This window comes from Erythrolamprus reginae, chromosome 6 (genome assembly GCF_031021105.1).
Source record: "Erythrolamprus reginae isolate rEryReg1 chromosome 6, rEryReg1.hap1, whole genome shotgun sequence".
Classification (NCBI taxonomy): Eukaryota; Metazoa; Chordata; class Lepidosauria; order Squamata; family Dipsadidae; genus Erythrolamprus; species Erythrolamprus reginae.
In genome coordinates, this window is record NC_091955.1 from 1,771,606 (window position 1) to 1,789,005 (window position 17,400).

Here is a 17,400-nt window from a genome sequence, read left to right on the forward strand (position 1 = left end):
TCTCCATTTTTCTCTTTCTCTCTCTCCCTCCCACCTCTTTCTTTCTTTCTCTCCCCCTCTTTCTGTTTCTCCCTCTCTCCTGTCTCTTTCTTTTCCTCTTTCTCTCTCTCCCTCTCTCCCCACCTCTCTCTCTCTTCCTCCCTCTGTGACTTGAATATTTTGGACCCAGTTTCCATTTTCTCCCCCTTCTGTGTATTCTAAGGAGCCAAAGTCAGAACAGAGAAGTGAATTTCAACCTGTTGAAAAGACACAGTTCTCATCCCGACAGGAGTCAAGAAAAGCCCGCCTCCTTGACGCGTGTGCTGAAACACGTGTCCAAAGGGGCGGGCTTCCCCACGTGGGCACGGGCCCCTCCTTGATTTCTCCCCCCCCCTTTTCCCGATGGACCCTCCGCCCCCCTTGCCCGCTGCGTTAAGTCCTTTTCAAAGAGACCCCACCAAAAAAAAAAGTCTTCCCGCGAGGAATGACTCGCAAGGGCGGCTTGCAGGGGAAAGCTCGCGTCCTTTGGACCCTTTCACACGTGTACACACATTTTTTTAAAAACGGGGGGGGAGGGGCGGAGGAGAAAACTCCCATCCTTCGAATCCCAACTGTTCCAATCTACTGTTGACTTTTCCCCTTTTCCAAGAGGTCTGCAATGGGCGTGCATAAGTGCACTGTCCTGTCCTGTCTGTCTGTCTGTCTGTCTAATAAAACAATTATAGAGTGGTAATTTGTACAAATAAAACATTAGACTTTGCCCTATTATCCTCTTTTATCACTTCTTTATATACTGCTCCAGAAAATTAAGAACACCTCCTAGGTCTGAATGGATGAAATATTCTCATGGAATCCTTTGTTCTGTACAAAGTTGAATGTGCATAACAGCAGGTGAAATGGCTTGTCCATCTGTGTTGCTTCCTAAGTGGACAGTTGGATTTCACAGAAGTTGGATTGACTTGGAGTTACTATATATTCTGTTGTTTTAAGTGTTCCCTTTATTTTCCTTTTTTTGAGCAGGGTACTTTGTTATGCTAATGCACGCTAAAAGTCTATACTTGTTTGACAAATATAATTAAACAAACAAATAAATAAATCAACAAACAAATAAATAAATAAACTGGCCCGGAGGGAGGAATCTGAGTCCTTCGGGATTGGGCGGCATAGAAGTCGAATAAATAAATAAATAAATGAACGTTGGAGACCCTTGGTGGGAAGGCTCTGGGTCCCGGCCAAGGGTTTGCTTGGAAGAAAGGGGAGGGGGCTTTTCCAGCTCGTGAACCTCCTCCCCCTTCTGGCTTGCCCCCCCCCCAAAAGCCCCTTCTCGGGGCTCGGCTCTCCCGCGTGGAGCGCGCGCCCCTTCTCCACCCCACAGCTGGGGAGAAAGAGAGAGAGAGTGGAAGGAAGCGCGCGGGGGGGGGAGGTTTCTTGCCTGGGGAGGGAGGGGTGGCAATCTCCCCTTTCCTCTCCGGGACGGCCCCCACCTTCCCGAAGAGCCTCTCCCCCTGGGGGAGCTGGTCCAAGCGAGCGGAGGCTGCGGGGCGATGGAGAGGCAGCGCGCAAAGGGTCCCCTCCGCCTCTCCATCCTTTTGGCCTTCCTCCTCCTTTGCCCGTTGGCTTTGCCGGGCATGCGGCGGGCCGGTTCTGCCCGCCGGGCTCCGGAGCCGCCACGGGGTGCGCTGTGGTGCCTGGCAGGCCGGCTTCCCCCAGCAGGTGGCACCGGGAGCCCAGGCGCAGCTCCGGTCGGGCCACCCGCGAGCCATTGCGGCGCCCTGCGCAGCCAGCCTCGCCTCTCCAAAGCCGGGCCGTGCGCTCACCCTTCTCCTCCGCCTCCTCTTCCTCGGTCCAGCCAAGGCCCCGAGCGGGCCGGAGAGCCTCCCGAAGTTCGGGCTGGATGCCACGGCGGGGAAGGCGCCGCCGTTGGGCAAAAGTCCCGTGCCAAGTTGCCTCCGGCGGGGCGCGCGGTGCGAACCCCGGGGCGCCTCCTCGGCCAGTTGCGCGCCGGGGCCGATGAGAATCCCGCAGCCGGCTTGGCCTGGTTCGCTTCTGCGGCGGTGGCCGGTCCTTCCCGCGACCCTTCCCAGCCTCCTCCTCCCTCCTTCCTTCCTCCCTTCTTCCTTTCTCCTTTATCCGGTGCGCCATGGAGTTCTCGGCCAGGAAGCGCAGCAGGAAATCTCAGAGCTTCAAACTCATCCATCCAGGTGAGTTCTTTGCGAGGGAGGGGAGGTTGAGGGGCAGGTGGGGGGGAGAGGAAGGGTGCTCCCAGATTTAGGGGTCCTGCCTGGCAACCCTCCCCAAGAGCTTGGGGGGGGATTTGGAAAGGTGGCTTGATTTGGAAAGGATTTGCAAGCTCCCTTCTAAGTCCCCCCAAGAAAGGCGCGCCCTAAAGTTTCCAAAAGATGAGAAATGGGTTTCTTCCCCTCCCCTTTTGCAAGTGGGGGAGATCCATTTTTTTACTTTCAAGATCTGCTCTCCCCGGAAGGATCTCCGACAGATCCTGGTGTCCTCCTTCCCTCCCTATTGGCACAGATGGGCATCGCCCTGCAAAGCAACCGATCCAACTAATTTGGGTAGGTGGGCCGTTCAATGGTTAACAAATTTGGCCCGGGTGGGGGGGAAATCCACTTTCCAGAAGGGAAATGTAGATATTTCTCTCCCCCCCCCCCCCCAGGAAAGCTCCTGAAACTCAGCTCACTTCTTTTTCTGCCTTGTATAACAGGTGGTTTTTTTGGGGAGGGTGTTAAAACTCAGTTTAATTTGACTTCAAAAGGTGGCTGGGGAAAAGGAAAGCGTTGAGCCTTGAGACACGAATCTCCAGGAACTGCCTCGGGTGCCCTGGGTGCTAAGTTCAAGGCGGGGTAATGGTTGAGTGTAATGTCACTATGGCACAGGATGGTTCTTCGGATTAGTGTTACTCATATTTTAATAGGCCCCGGTTCTTTCTTGGAAATATTTTCCTAGGGTGAACAAGGATCTTACAAAACGAAAAAAAGGAAGGGAAGGGCGGACAAAAAAAAAAGAACATTATCCTCAGGAATCAAACATCCACCCCAAATGTTGGCTTTTCTCTTTTGTTTTTTTTTTAACGTCTAAAGGCTGTGTTTATAACACAGTTGCTACGTTGTTGGGTGTTAACAATCTGGAAATGACACTGAAAAATTTTCCCGGAAAGAAAGCAGGACTAATTTATTTCTGAACTTTTTTTAGTTTTTGCTCTGTTTCATTTTTGTTCTGTTCTTAATTGTTTGTGTGCCAAATCTTCCTGGTTTAAATAGTTAATTCTGTGTTTGGCTAATTCTGTTTCTTCTCTGTTGACGATTCTACGTCTAATTTATATTCGGCTTCTCCCAATTGTCTTTTGCAGGTCCTTGATCTGTTTAGTTTTACTTTTGTTTCTTCTTATTGTGAGTAGTTAAGCCCCTAATATATGCTTTCCTGGTGTCCCATAAATGCTGAATTGTAGTTCCTTTTTTTTTACAACTTTTAAATGAAGTGGCGTTAAGTTAAGATTTAGGAAGACCAGGTTCAATTTATGACTGCAATTTCTTCCCAAAATTTATGTCGCTAAGTAAGAAATTTGCTAAGTGAGTTTTGACCCCTTTTACATTTTCTTGCCACAGTTGTTAAGCGAATCATTAGAGTGATTTAGTTAACATGGTCGCTAAGTGAATCTGTCTTTTTCCATTGACTTTGTTCGTCAGCAGAATGGGTTCATGCGTCGCAAATATGAGTCAGTTGCCAAGCATCTGAATTTTTGGTCGCAAGTGTGAGGCATGGTCACAAGTCACTTTTTACAGCGATGCTGTCGCTTTGAATGGTCACGAAATGAACTGTTGTAACTCAAGGAGCTGCCTGTACCAAGAAAGTGCCGGGATTCATACAGTGTGTGATTCCTTTAAGTTCCCATCAAGTAAGGCCTGAGTAATCAATTCTCAGTAAGAAAACAAAAAATTAAAGTTTGAATTAAAATAATTTATGTCCGTCTAGCTTTTTCATCTTGGCTTTTAAATTTCTGTGCCAATGGATAATCTGGGTGGAAATTCCTTTTGAAACTGAAACCGAGTGAAGGCTTAGCAGTTTAAACAAAAAACACACACCAAAAAAACAGGCTTTGAAAATGTACGAGATGCATTTGACATTCTGGCCTCCTCCTTCTTGTTCTGCTGTTCTCCTGCTCCTGTTGTTTTCTCTGTGTCGTTTTATATATATGTCACATGTTTTTTTGCTGAATTTGAAAATTAAGGGAGACTAGGATAGATCTCTTTTGGCCTTATTTTGGCCTCATCAGCTAGCCATACCCACTGGGACTTGAACCTGCAACCTTTGCCTTGAAAGGCAGAGAATTATCCTCTAGGCTACAGTATCCAATCCCTTCAGCTCTGCACCAGGGAAGGGTTACATATTTTTGTGTCAAATCATATAATATATTTTACGTATTATTATCTGCATAATTTTGTATTTATTCATTTTGCCATGTTTATGTAATGTATATTGGAGGTGGTGACCTTTTGAGACCTCTATGCCACAAAATTTAATTTTAATATATGCCGATTAAGGTACATTCAGAGTGACAATAATGTTACTATTCTATTCTATTCTATTTTCTATTCTGCATTCTATTCTATTCTATATTCTATTTATTCTGCATTCTGTTCTATTCTCTATTCTATTCAATTTTCTATTTCTTATTCTATTCTCTATTCTATTTTCTATTTTATTCTCTATTCTATTCTATATTCTATTCTATTCTATGTTATTTAATCTGCATTCTATTCTATGCTATTCTATTCTATTCTATTTTCTATTCTATTCTATGCTATTTATTCTGCATTCTATTCTCTATTCTATTTTATTCTCTATTCTTATATATTCTCTATTCTATTCTATTCGGAATTTTGATCAGGAACCCACTGCAACGTGTGAAAAAAGTGAAAAACAGTCCTAAGTTGCTTTTTTCAATGCCGTCGTAACTTTGAACAGTCACTAAATGAACTATTGTAAGTCAGTTACTGTACTACCTTTATCCCCTAAGAGAGATTCCTAGAGAAGCAGGGGGATTTTGAAAGACCTGGAAAATCTTGGGGAAAATAACAGCTTTAATTTTCTTCTCCGGCCTGCTATCCATATAACTGCTGCCCGATGACCCTCTATTTTAAACTATTATTCCGTCATCCCTCTGTTTTAAAATATTTTTTCCGATAATTTTGTTAATGCCATTGGATTTCTGGGAGATGCACCCGATATGATTTATAACAGATCCCCCACATCTCTGAAAAATGTAACAAAAGTTTAATGCAATTGTTCTCAACCTTTCTAATGCCGTGACCCCCTTAATACCGTTCCTCATGTTGTTGTGGTGAACACCAACCATAAGTCTAGCGCCAATTCTCCCAACAGAGCTTTAAGCTGATTGGCAGGAAGGTCAGAGGGACACCCCCCCCCACTGTAAATACCTGATTGGTCGGATTGTAAACATACGTTCCAAGGCGCCAGAATAGAAGCTTTAGTTCTAGTTCATGGGAAATTTGTCTTTTCCGATGATTCTAGGTGACCCCTGTGAAATGGTCACTCGACTCCCCCCAAAGGGGTCCCGACACCCAGGTCGAGAACCACTAGTTTAACATAACCGCTGCAGCCGTCAGCCAGAAATAAAATTCCAAACGGGGGTGGGGGGATAAAGTTTGCCTAGCATTGCCTCTGCATAATTCTCCTTTGTCTCTAGTTGCCTGTTAATTACTGTTAATTATCCAATTTAATTAACAGTAACCTGAGTGCTTTTCCTTGGGCGGAAAGGAAGTCTTGGCTCTGTCCTTTCCTGCTGAGTTTTATTTGAAATTGCCGCTAAATTCCACCAATGAGCTGGTCCCTGGTGAACGCTCCTTGCCAACCTTCCCAAATTTAAAAACGGCAAAAGAGATTCTTTGAAGTTTTATTGCCAATAGCAACAGCATTCAGACTTATACTGTATTTTTCAGAGTATAAAACACACCGGAATATAAGACGCACCTTAGTTTTTTGGAAGGAAAATAGCGAAAAGAATTTGCTTACCAGGTATTCATCTGTCTAGCGTCCTTAGCCAGCACATTATTTTACCCCCTGGTTAGGGCTTTAAAAAAAATTTATTCAGAGAGAGTAACAATGAAAGAGCCTGCAAGCCAGTAAGAGCTGGGAACATCATTAGCACCTGGAAAAAACATTCGGAGCAAGTAGAGCAATGAAAAAAGAAACCTACAAAGAGGGCGTGGAAAACATTATTTGCAGAGAGTAACAATAAAATTGCCTGCAAGCAGATAAGAGCTGGGAACATTGTTAGCACCTGGTTAGGGCTGGAAAAAACCGTATTCAGAGCAAGTTAGACCAATGAAATAACCCTGCAAAGACTTAAGGCTTGGAAAACATTCTTTGCAGAGAGTAACAGTGAAAGAGCTTGCAAGAGGGTAAGAGCTGGGAACATTGTTAGTACCTGGTTAGGGCTGGAAAGAAACTTATTCGGAGCACGTTAGAACAATGAAAAAAACCTGGAAAGACTCAGGGCGTGGAAAAAATTCTTCACAGAGAGTATGGTAAGAGCTGGGAAGACCATTAGCAACCAGTTAGGGCTGGGGGGGGAAAGCTACATTCAGAGTATAAGTATAAACTTTTCATACGAAGAATGGTTTGCGGGAAATGGATATGTCTAGTCTGCAGGAATCTGCAACCTTAAACACTCAAAAAAGAGCCATGCGGACCACAGAAAAGAAAACACCAGGGAGCCACAAAACCTGGGTGGGCGTGGCCAGCTCAATGTCACACACTTCTACTAGTCACATGATTCCCTCCCCAAGCCACGCCTATCCAGCCGGTCATTACGGCAGAGAACCTGTTCTTAAAAAAATACTGGGAGACACAGAATCTGTTTTGGTTTCACCAGGGTGGCGCGGTGGTTAGAGTGCAGCACAGAAGGCTCCTTCAGCTAACTGCTAGCTGTAGTTCAGCGGTTCAAATCTCACCACCAGCTCCAGGTTGTGAACAGCCCCCCCCCCCGAACACTGCAAATATGAGTCAGTAGCCAAGCGTCTCAATTTTGTTCAGGTAACCATGGTCGTTGTTTCAATGGTCGTAAGTGTGAAACATCTTCATAAGTTGCTTTTTTTTCCAATACTGTCGTAACTTTACTAACGGACACTAAGCGAGCTCTTGCAAGTCAAGGACTCCCTGCGTTTTTATTTCTGCTTCGGGGTGTGTTTTTCTTGGCTCCCCCAGTTTGCATCAGATGAAGATGCCTCCGCAACCTGGGAGATAGCTGAAGGTTCATTCATGTCTTCCGTTTCTTTCTGAAATTCCAGATTGCCATCCGGAGGTTTACAAGATCCCCGACTACAGCAACGATGTGAACAGCAACCAAGCCAAAGAAGCACAACCACTTTATTTAGGTAGGGTTTCATTTCCAGACGTTACGTTGGCGCGGAGAGAATGGTGTGTGTGTGTGAGTGAAAGAGAGAGAGAGAATTGCACAATTGTCAGGGAGAGAGACAATTGCAGGGTCACCGGGCATTTCCTGCTCTTCGATAGCCAGTCCTTTCCAAAGGCATTCTTATTATTATTATCTCTTTGATTCAGTAAATATGAAACTTGGTCAACAGAACATTTAAAAACGTATCACAAATATCATTGACATTATGTCAGTACAACACAGCCAACGAGATCACTATGCTGGATTTTGTATTTCATCACCAGTCGGGCGCTTCCCAAGCACCTAGGACTGTGTGATGTAGCGGCGAATTATGTTTGCTGATCCCAGTCAAGCGGCCTTTTGCAATTGACAGATGGAGAATTTTGTCAATTCCGATAGTTTTCAAATGTCCGCTGAGATCCTTTGGCACTGCGCCCAGCGTGCCAAGGACCACTGGGACCACTTTCACGGGCTTATGCCAGAGTTGTTGCAGCTCGATTTTTAGATCTTCGTATTTCACTAATTTCTCTAGCTGCTTCTCCTCAATTCTGCTGTCCCCTGGGATTGCGATGTCGATGATCCATACTTTCTTTTTCTCCACAATCACAATGTCTGGTGTGTTGTGCTTCAGAATTCGGTCAGTCAGAAGTCCCACAGTAGTTTTGCTTGCTCAACATTATTATTATTATTATTATTATTATTATTATTATTATTATTATTATTATTTATTATTATTATTAATTATGATGATGATGATATCAATAGAACACAGCAAATGAGATCACTATGCTGGATTTTGTATTTCATCACCAGTCGGGCGCTTCCCAAGCACATAGGGACCACTGGGACCACTTTCACTGGCTTATGCAAGAGTCGATTTTCAGATCTTCGTATTTTGCAAATTTCTCTAGCTCAATTCTGTTGTCTCCTCCTGGGATTGCGATGTCGATGATCCCTACTTTCTTTTTCTCCACAATCAGGATGTCTGGTGTGTTACGTTTCAAAATTCGGTCAGCCTGAAGTCAGAAGTCCCGCAGTAGTTTTACTTGCTCATTTTTGACCACTTTTTGGGATTATTATTATTATTATTATTATTATTATTATTATTATTATTATGTCAGTACAACACAGCAAACGAGATCACTATGCTGGATTTCGTATTTCATCATCAGTCGGGCGCTTCCCAAGCACCTAGGACTGCGTGATGTAGCGGCGAATTATGTTTGCCGATCCCAGTAAAGCGGCCTTTTGCAATTGACAGATGGAGATTTGGTCAATTCCGATGGTTTTCAAATGTCCGCTGAGATCCTTTGGCCCTGCGCCCAGCGTGCCAAGTACTACTGGGACCACTTTCACTGGCTTATGCCAGAGTCGTTGCAGCTCGATTTTGAGATCTTCGTATTTCGCTAATTTCTCTAGCTGCTTCTCCTCAATTCTGCTGTCTCCTGGGATTGCGATGTTGATTATTATTATTATTATTATTATTATTATTATTATTAACTTTTATTCATTAAACATGAAATTCAATCAACGGAGCATTTAAAAATATATCACAAATATCGTTAACTGGTGCGCATGCTTGATACGGATAGCTGCCAGCATCCTCAGTATTGACCAAGTATCTTTTTAAAATATACAATATTTCAAGTAGCGCAAATTTTTTGCAGTTCTGCTGGTGTTATTGCAGGAAGCAGTAATGTCGTTGTTGTTGTTGTTGTTGTTGCATCTTACCAGCATATCTTTCATTAACAGTGGCTAAAAAAAAAACATCATTCAATTGTGAGATGCAAACGGTGCTAATTGTCGCTCGCCCGGAAAACCCAGCCAACGCCGAGTGTGTAGTTTGGAGTTCTTTTGCGTCACCCGTATTTATTTTGTATATTTGCTGGTTTGCTTCCCTCAGCAGAAGTCGGTATAATTGGGACTATTGCGCCTTTCACATCTGGAAAACAGGAACTCAATTTTGAAGATGTCGCTCCTGGTTTCATTTTTTGTCCCGTCATCGAAGGGATGAATGTGTTGTCTCTGTGCAATGGGCCATCGTTTATTTATTTATTTATTTATATTGGATTTGTATGCCACCCCTCTCCGTAGACTCGGGGCGGCTAACAACAGTAGTAAAACAGCATATAACAATCCAATATGAAAACAGTTAAAAACCCTTATTGTAAAACCAAATAACCCTGGCAGCAGAAAATTAAATTTAGTCCATTGTCCAAAAGAGGCGAAGCAAAATATTAGACATATTACATGGGTGATTGTTGACTTATAACCGGAGTTGAGAGCCCAAAATTCCTGTTGCTAAGAGAGACGGTTGTTAAGTGAATTTTGCCCCATTTTACAACCTTTCTTGTCCCCATTATTAAGTGAATTACTGCAGATGTTAAGTTAGCAACACGTTGGTTAACTGAACCTGGCTTCCCCCGTTGATTTTGCTTGTCGGAAGGTCATCACGTGGTTCCCCGAGACACAGCAACAGTCGCCCACCTCTGTCATCAGGTATGGGGGAATTGAGATATTCCCTTCCCCTAGGCTTATAAAATTTATGCATGGTATGTCTGTATGTATGATTGGTTTTTTAAATTGGGGTTTTTTACATTACTTTTAATATTAGATTTGTTCATATTGTCTTTTTACTGTTGTTAGCCACCCCGAGTCTACGGAGAGGGGCGGCATACAAATCTAATTAATAAATAAATAAAAAATAAATAAGCGGTTCTGAATTTTGACCGTGTGACCATGGAGAAAATGCTGCAATGGTCGTAAGTGTGAAAAACGGTCAAGACTCACATTTTTCCATGTCTTTGTGACTTCAAATGGTCATTGAACAAACGATTGTAAGTCAAGGACTACCCACAAGTTCATCACATGGACCACTCCTTTTTTACTCAACGTCCACGATCCTCTCCCGTATTTCCAGCTGATGCTGAACAAAGGATGACCTTGAATCTTCTGGAAATAATGTGTTTTGGCTAGTATCTTTTAATCACACCCCTCCCCAATTCCCACAGTACTTTTCTACTTGTGCCACGCCAAAGTCTCCAACTCAAAACGATGGCTTCGGCCTAACAGTCAGTGTTTCACACCCGTGTGTTCCAACGGGGAAACCTTACACATCGTTGTGTCCACAGGATCTCCCTCCTTGTTAATATTATGTCCAGATATTTATTTATTTTTTCATCGCTGTTCTACATCCAGCAACAGAGGTCTCTTTATTTTACGGAGTCTCTATGGCCAAATTAGTTATCCCTGCAACGGTTTTATCTCCATTATCCACCAAGCCTCGAAGGAGATATTAGTGTCTGCTTCGAGAAATAATATTATATTAAATGGTAACGCTGAAAAGTATTGCTGTAACATGATATCTCGTTTTAATTTAGGAAATAGCTATTATGTTCTTGTCTCCAATAACGCCAAAATAGACCTGATAGTTCTGGGAAAGGAAAAATCAATGCAATTACGAGGGTCGCCCAGAAAGTAATGCACCACATTTTTTCCCTTCAACAATTATTTATTGAACACAATGAAACTTACACACAAGAAAGAATGATGCTTCTTCTATGCTCCCTATTTTTCCACGTCATCTCCGTCCCATTCTATGGCCTTCCTCCAGCGAGACACAAGGGCGTGTATGCCCTGTCAGTACCACTCCTTGTTCTGGTCACAAAGCCATTTCTACACTGTGCGAATCACCTCGAATGGCGTCACACCCTCTGTGCCCGGCGACTAACCGTACTTCTGTCGATTGCAGATTCTCCATAAACTGTACACAAACGTTTGTGAATGTTCCCCACAGTTTCTTTCTCCACAGTGAGAAATTCAATGACGACGCGCTGCTTATAACGTACATCACTTACAGACACCATTTCGAAACACTTCTGTAGTTACGCTGTCTGACGAAATGCAAAATTTACACACGCACTTCTGACAATTCAAATAATGTATATCTAAAGTTTCGCATTCGTACCATTACTGTAGGCTGAGAAAAAAAATGTGGTGCATTACTTTTTGGGCGACCCTTGTAATTTTGTTGTCTGCATTTTTAGCAGTAATGTGTTGTTAGCGGTACGGTAAAGGGCGGAGCACCAGTAGCAATCACTGCGCTGCGTGCACATCTTCAGATCACCTGAGTGCATGGGTGTACGCCCCAGTATGTTTTTGCTTCTGCGCATGCGCAGGAGGCAAAATTTTGCAAGGGGACGTGGTTTTAGTGATTTTTTGCTTCCGCGCATGCAACCTTGGCGATTTTAAGCCACATGGACAATTGACAGAATTTCCCCAGCCATGTTCAACTTCTCAAAGTTGATAAATGCCGTCTTACAACAATCTTCCAGTGTAGGCCAACCACAGAATTTTCAGGGAGTCCTCAACGTACAGCCATTTGTTTATAGCGACTGTTATAAGTTACGACGGCATGGAAAAAAAGCGACTTACGATTGTTTTTCACACTTTTACAGGGTTTCCAGCAAACCTGGAGAACAGGGAAATCAAGGAATTATCAGGGCGCTTCAGGGAATATCAGGGAATTATCAGCGAATTTGTGAAAAAAATGGAATAAATCAGGAGGGAAAAAACCAAACTGTATTAAAATGTTTAAAACATCATGGAAGAAATGGATGTTGAAATGAGTTAGAAATGTAAATATTTATAATATATGTACACGAAATATGTGTATGAAATATATGTATGAAATATTGTAAATATTTACAATATGTGTACGAAATTTAGCTACAAGTAAGATAGGAAGATGGATTCCTAAGGATATATGTTTGTATGTAATATCAGGTTTTTGTGCATTAATTTTTTTAAAAAAAAATTAAAAATATTCTGACAGTCTCAAAATGGGTGAGCAGTGTGGTCGGGCAGTAGGAAAAGCAAGTAGGATGCTTGGCTGCATAGCTAGAGGTATAACAAGCAGGAAGAGGGAGATTGTGATCCCGCTACATAGAGCGCTGGTGAGACCCCATTTGGAATCCTGTGTCCAGTTCTGGAGACCTCGCATACAAAAAGATATTGACAAAATTGAACGGGTCCAAAGATGGGCTACAAGAATGGTGGAAGGTCTTAAGCATAAAACCTATCAGGAAAGACTTCATGAACTCCATCTGTAGAGTCTGGAGGACAGAAGGAAAAGGGGCGACATGATCGAAACATTTAAATATGTTAAAGGGTTAAATAAGGTTCAGGAGGGAAGTGTTTTTAATAGGAAAGTGAACACAAGAACAAAGGGACACAATCTGAAGTTAGTTGGGGGAAAGATCAAGAGCAACGTGAGAAAATATTATTTGACTGAAAGAGTAGTAGATCCTTGGAACAAACTTCCAGCAGACGTGGTTGGTAAATCCACAGTAACTGAATGTAAACATGCCTGGGATAAACATAGATCCATTGTAAGATAAAATACAGGAAATAGTATAAGGGCAGACTAGATGGACCATGAGGTCTTTTTCTGCCGTCAGTCTTCTACGTTTCTATGTTTCTATATGGAGGAGAAAAGAGTGTGCTTTTGAAAAGTTCGTGCCGAAAAATCATCAGACGGTTCTGGTGCAAAAATTGTGTGAGGTCTGTGTTTTAGGTTTTAGGGTTTTGTAAAACACAATGTTAGGCAGTGAGCAGCCTTTTATTTCAAGAACTGCTGAAAAAATACTTTTATTGCTGATATAAAATGGGAGTGAGATATGCCCTAGCACAGTATCTCTTCTGTTTTACAACATTTTTCTCTTGATTAGTTGGACTTTGCCAGGTCATAATTTTGTTTTGTCTTACAGGGCTGCATAAAACAACTCTTGCTTAATTTCCCACATATCAATTTAGAAATCGCCCCTGTTAAATCTGCTTGGTGGCATAATGAAGGATAGAAGGCGGCAGCCTCCAAGTATATTGTGATATTTTTAGCCGTCGTCAGAAAAGAAAAGTGAACAGATATCTAAAGAGTGCATGCCGCAGTTGTCGAATCAAAGAAAAAATAACTGATGACCATGGTTCACACTTATGACCGTTGCAGCTTCCCTATGGTCACATGACCAAAACTCGGACAATTGGCCATTAACCCATATTTATGACAGTCACAATGTCCCAAACAGCAGCAGATTGAACTTATTTATTTATTTATTTATTTGTTTGTTTGTTTGTTTGTTCATTTATTCATTTATTTGATTTGATTTGATTTGATTTGATTTGTATGCCGCCCCTCTCCGCAGACTCGGGGCGGCTCACAACAATAATAAAACAATATACAGAGAACAAATCTAATATTTAAAATCTAAAAACCCATTATTTAAAAGAATATACAACACAAGCATACCATACATAAAACTATATAGGCCTGGGGGGAAATGTCTCAATTCCCACATGCCTGACGGCAGAGGTGGGTTTTAAGGAGTTTACGAAAGGCAAGGAGGGTGGGGGCAATCCTAATCTCCGTGGGGAGCTGGTTCCAGAGAGTTGGGGCCGCCACAGAGAAGGCTCTTCCCCTGGCTCCCGCCAGACGACATTGTTTAGTCGACGGGACCTGGAGAAGGCCAACTCTATGGGACCTAACCGGTCACTGGGATTCGTGCGGAAGAAGGCGGTCCCAGAGATATTCTGGAAACTGGTGTGCTGTGCATGCATTCTCTTTATTCGGGTGCCCACATGCCCGCGTGTACGTCCCATGCGTGATTTTGTTTCCACACCAGAATCAAACTCGCGTTGAAATCTCATGACGGGACGCTCGTGTGCATGCAATTTCAGCGATTATTTGCTCTCTGCATGCGCACGAGAGCGTCCAAAATCTCACTCATGCGCACATCCTTACACGAAATTTTTTTGCATGTGCAGAAGCCGAATCTCACACCGACATGCACATGCTCACCCACTGGACTTGTGCATGTCCATGCCGGTCACCGGGAGCGTTCCGGTAGCACCGGCGATGGGGAGTCCTTCACTGAATGAGATTCTAGCCAGGAGTTCGGATCTCCCTGTCTGACCACTTGCTTATATTCTTGCAATGTGGTAGTTAGCTTCCTCCCCGTCTGCCCTGCACGATCATAGGGACGTTCACGATTGCTCAGGAAGCCAGACACGCTGTTGTAATAATGCCCTGCGTTGTTAGTGGGACTGAGCTGGCTTTGAGAAGCGACCCATCTTCTTGTTGTAAGCCGCCCGGAGTCCCAATGGGATTGGGCGGCATAGAAGTTGTTGTGGCTGGCTCTGGCCCAGCTCCTGCCCCAGGGAATGTGGAGGTGGATGCAGGGGAAAATTCAACATGTCACAGGCCTGTGTTATTGCCGACAGAATCAGTTCAGAGTTTAGTTTCCTCGGACGAAGAAGAAGGTGGGAGTGACTCGGCAGAGGGGGGCTTGGCACACAGCCCAGGCAGTCAATCTTCCCTATCTTCTATAGCTTCAGATGATGACATTTTGGACCCACGCAAGCGCAGAATTATGCGTAGAAGAGACCAAGTAAGAACGTATTACAGGAAATAAGGGGGGCCACCTGTGTTTGGGTGGGGCTCCAGTAATTAGGGCTGCTGCTATAAATAACAGCATGTGGGTTTGGCTATTGTGGAAGAATATCTGATCGGAGTTCGTCAGGAATCTTGTGTGCTGGACTTTGTTGCTTTTTCACGCCTTTCAAACCAAAGAAGAGCAACGTGTGTGTGTGTGTGTCACTTTGTTGGAAGAAGAAGGGGTGTGAAGTTTCCCCCCAGCTGCTAGCTAAGTACTTAATGACTGCTTAAGGGAAATTGTACAGACTCCCCGGTTGTTTTGGGAAGAGTGCTCTTTGCAATACAAAAAGAGTGCTTAGTTTATTTTGACTTTTGTGATAAAGCACATTGTTTTGAATTTTCAAACGTGTGTGTGTCTGAAATTTGTACCCTTGAATTTTCGGGAGGCTCCTACCAGAGAGCCCGGCAGAACAGGAGTCAAATCAAATCAAATCAAATTCTAAATAATTGGGAAGACTTCCTGGCTGTTTTTCATCTTTCTGCATCCTTCCCTGCTCTGCCAAGGAGATAGAAGAGGGAGGGGACTGGATGCTTGAAAAATAATATTCTGCATTCCCCCCCCCCCCCAAGCATGACTCTTGGTTCTTAAGAACCGGAATTGACTCATAAGCTTTTTTGGCACAGCTCGTTACTCAGAGATGCATAAGATACTCGAAGGTGATGCCTCTGGCTCAGTTGCAAAGCAACAATGGCAACGACAACACTTTCGAATGACCCATCTTTGCTTGTGGTATATAGTGGATTTTTCTTAGTCGCTTAATTCAAATTGTTGGGTTCCCAGATCCATGGTTCTAGAGCTCGCGGTGGGTCATCTAGGCCCAAGAGCCTGTCGTTTTCAGCTCTCTGAGCTTTGCTGCTTTCCTATAGACATTTCATGACCCAAAGAGGTAACATCTTCAGTGCTGTTAAGGAATGGGCTTTCCTCTGAATTTATATACTAGCGGCTTGCCCTGTCAGTGTTGAGGGAAATGTTTTGGTGGTTCTTGGAATAAGTTGTTTATTGCTAGGGGGTTTTTTTTGGCACATCCTTGATTGGGATATTATTTACTTCTCGACCACTGGTCTGAAGTTATTTATTATTATTATTATTATTATTATTATTATTATTATTATTATTATTATTATGTCAGTACAACACAGCAAACGAGATCACTATGCTGGATTTCGTATTTCATCACCAGTCGAGAGCTTCCCAATCCTGTAGGACTGCATGTGATGTAGTGGCGAATTATGTTTGCCGATCCCAGTCAAGCGGCCTTTTGCAATTGACAGGTGGAGATTTTGTCAATTCCGATGGTTTTCAAATGTCCATTGAGATCCTTTGGTACTGCGCCCAGCATGCCAAGTACCACTGGGACGACTTTCACTGGCTTATGCCAGTGAAAGTGATGATGATGATTATTATTATTATTATTATTATTATTATTTATTAGATTTGTATGCCGCCCTTCTCCAAAGACTCGGGGCGGCTAACAAGAAGAGAACATGTTAATCTTGGTGTTCATCTACTCTGGGTGTTAATTGCTGGCCGGGAAGCGTTGTGCTCTTTGGGTTTGTTGAACGTCTAGTGTTGTTACGTCTCTGCGTTGGCCGATTTGTCGGAGGGAAGGAAGATAAATGCAGTCTCAGCGCCAAGATAACATGAATGGAAAACGAAAGAGGAAGTCGGATTTGTCTTAACTCGATATAGAGCCTTCTCGTGTTTCTCTAGGCGGCGTAGCAAATCCGGTGAATTTTCTTGCCTTCGCTCTTCCTGCCTGAGCAAGGCAAATATTGGCTTTTGTGCTGACACTAACAACGGATGAGCGGGGCTTGAGTCTTTTTTGGCCTTCAGGTGGTCTAATCTGGGAATCGCTTTTAATACAGGGAGTAGTTTAGAAGTGCAGAAAAGACAGATTAATTTTGAAGGTGTGCTGGGATCCAGCTAGAAGCTTTATTTTATTTATTTATTTATTTAGTTAGTTAGTTAGTTAGTTAGTTAGTTAGTTAGTTAGTTAGTTAGTTAGTTGTCAAGTACGGTAGTGTACAAAGTACGGTACGGTAGTGTGCGGTAGTGTACAAAGATGTAACAATGTTTATATACACATATGTACTAGTAAGAGAGAAATATTAGGACAGGGGATGGAAGGCACACTGGTGCACTTATGCATGCCCCTTACTGACCTCTTAGGAATCAGGAGAAGTCAACAGTGGACAGTCTAAGGTAAAGTTTTTTGGGGGGTAGGTGATGATACTACAGAGTCAGGGAGTGAGTTCCAAGCATTAATCACTCTGTTGCTGAAGTTGTATTTTAATAATAATTAATAATAATAACAACTGAGTTAGAAGGGACCTTGGAGGTCTTCTAGTCCAACCCCCTGCTTAGGCAGAAAACCCTACACTACTTCCGACAGATGGTTATCCAACATCTGCTTAAAAACTTCCAGCCTTGGGGCATTCAACCCTTCTCCCAACTTTCACAATTTTCTTCACTACAGAAAAAAAAAAAACATTACCAGAT

The 17,400-nt window shown here is 43.2% G+C and overlaps 1 protein-coding gene across 11 annotated transcripts in view; it reads left to right on the forward strand.

Annotated features, from left to right (window-relative positions):
* Positions 1–1,700: 1,700 nt before the first annotated feature.
* Positions 1,701–17,400, forward strand: part of BEND7 (BEN domain containing 7) — a 55,092-nt gene continuing 39,392 nt past the window's right edge. For 8 of the 11 annotated variants that reach the window (XR_011559429.1, XR_011559430.1, XR_011559431.1 and 5 more), the window contains exons 1-2: positions 1,701–2,180; positions 7,305–7,391. Coding sequence is in view for 8 of the 11 variants with exons in the window: in XM_070755018.1 (XP_070611119.1) it covers positions 2,120–2,180; positions 7,305–7,391 (148 nt within the window). In the remaining 3 variants the exon portion in view is untranslated. The remainder of the gene's footprint in view (positions 2,181–7,304; positions 7,392–17,400) is intronic. The other 3 variants (XM_070755020.1, XM_070755014.1, XM_070755012.1) reach the window with 2 other exon arrangements.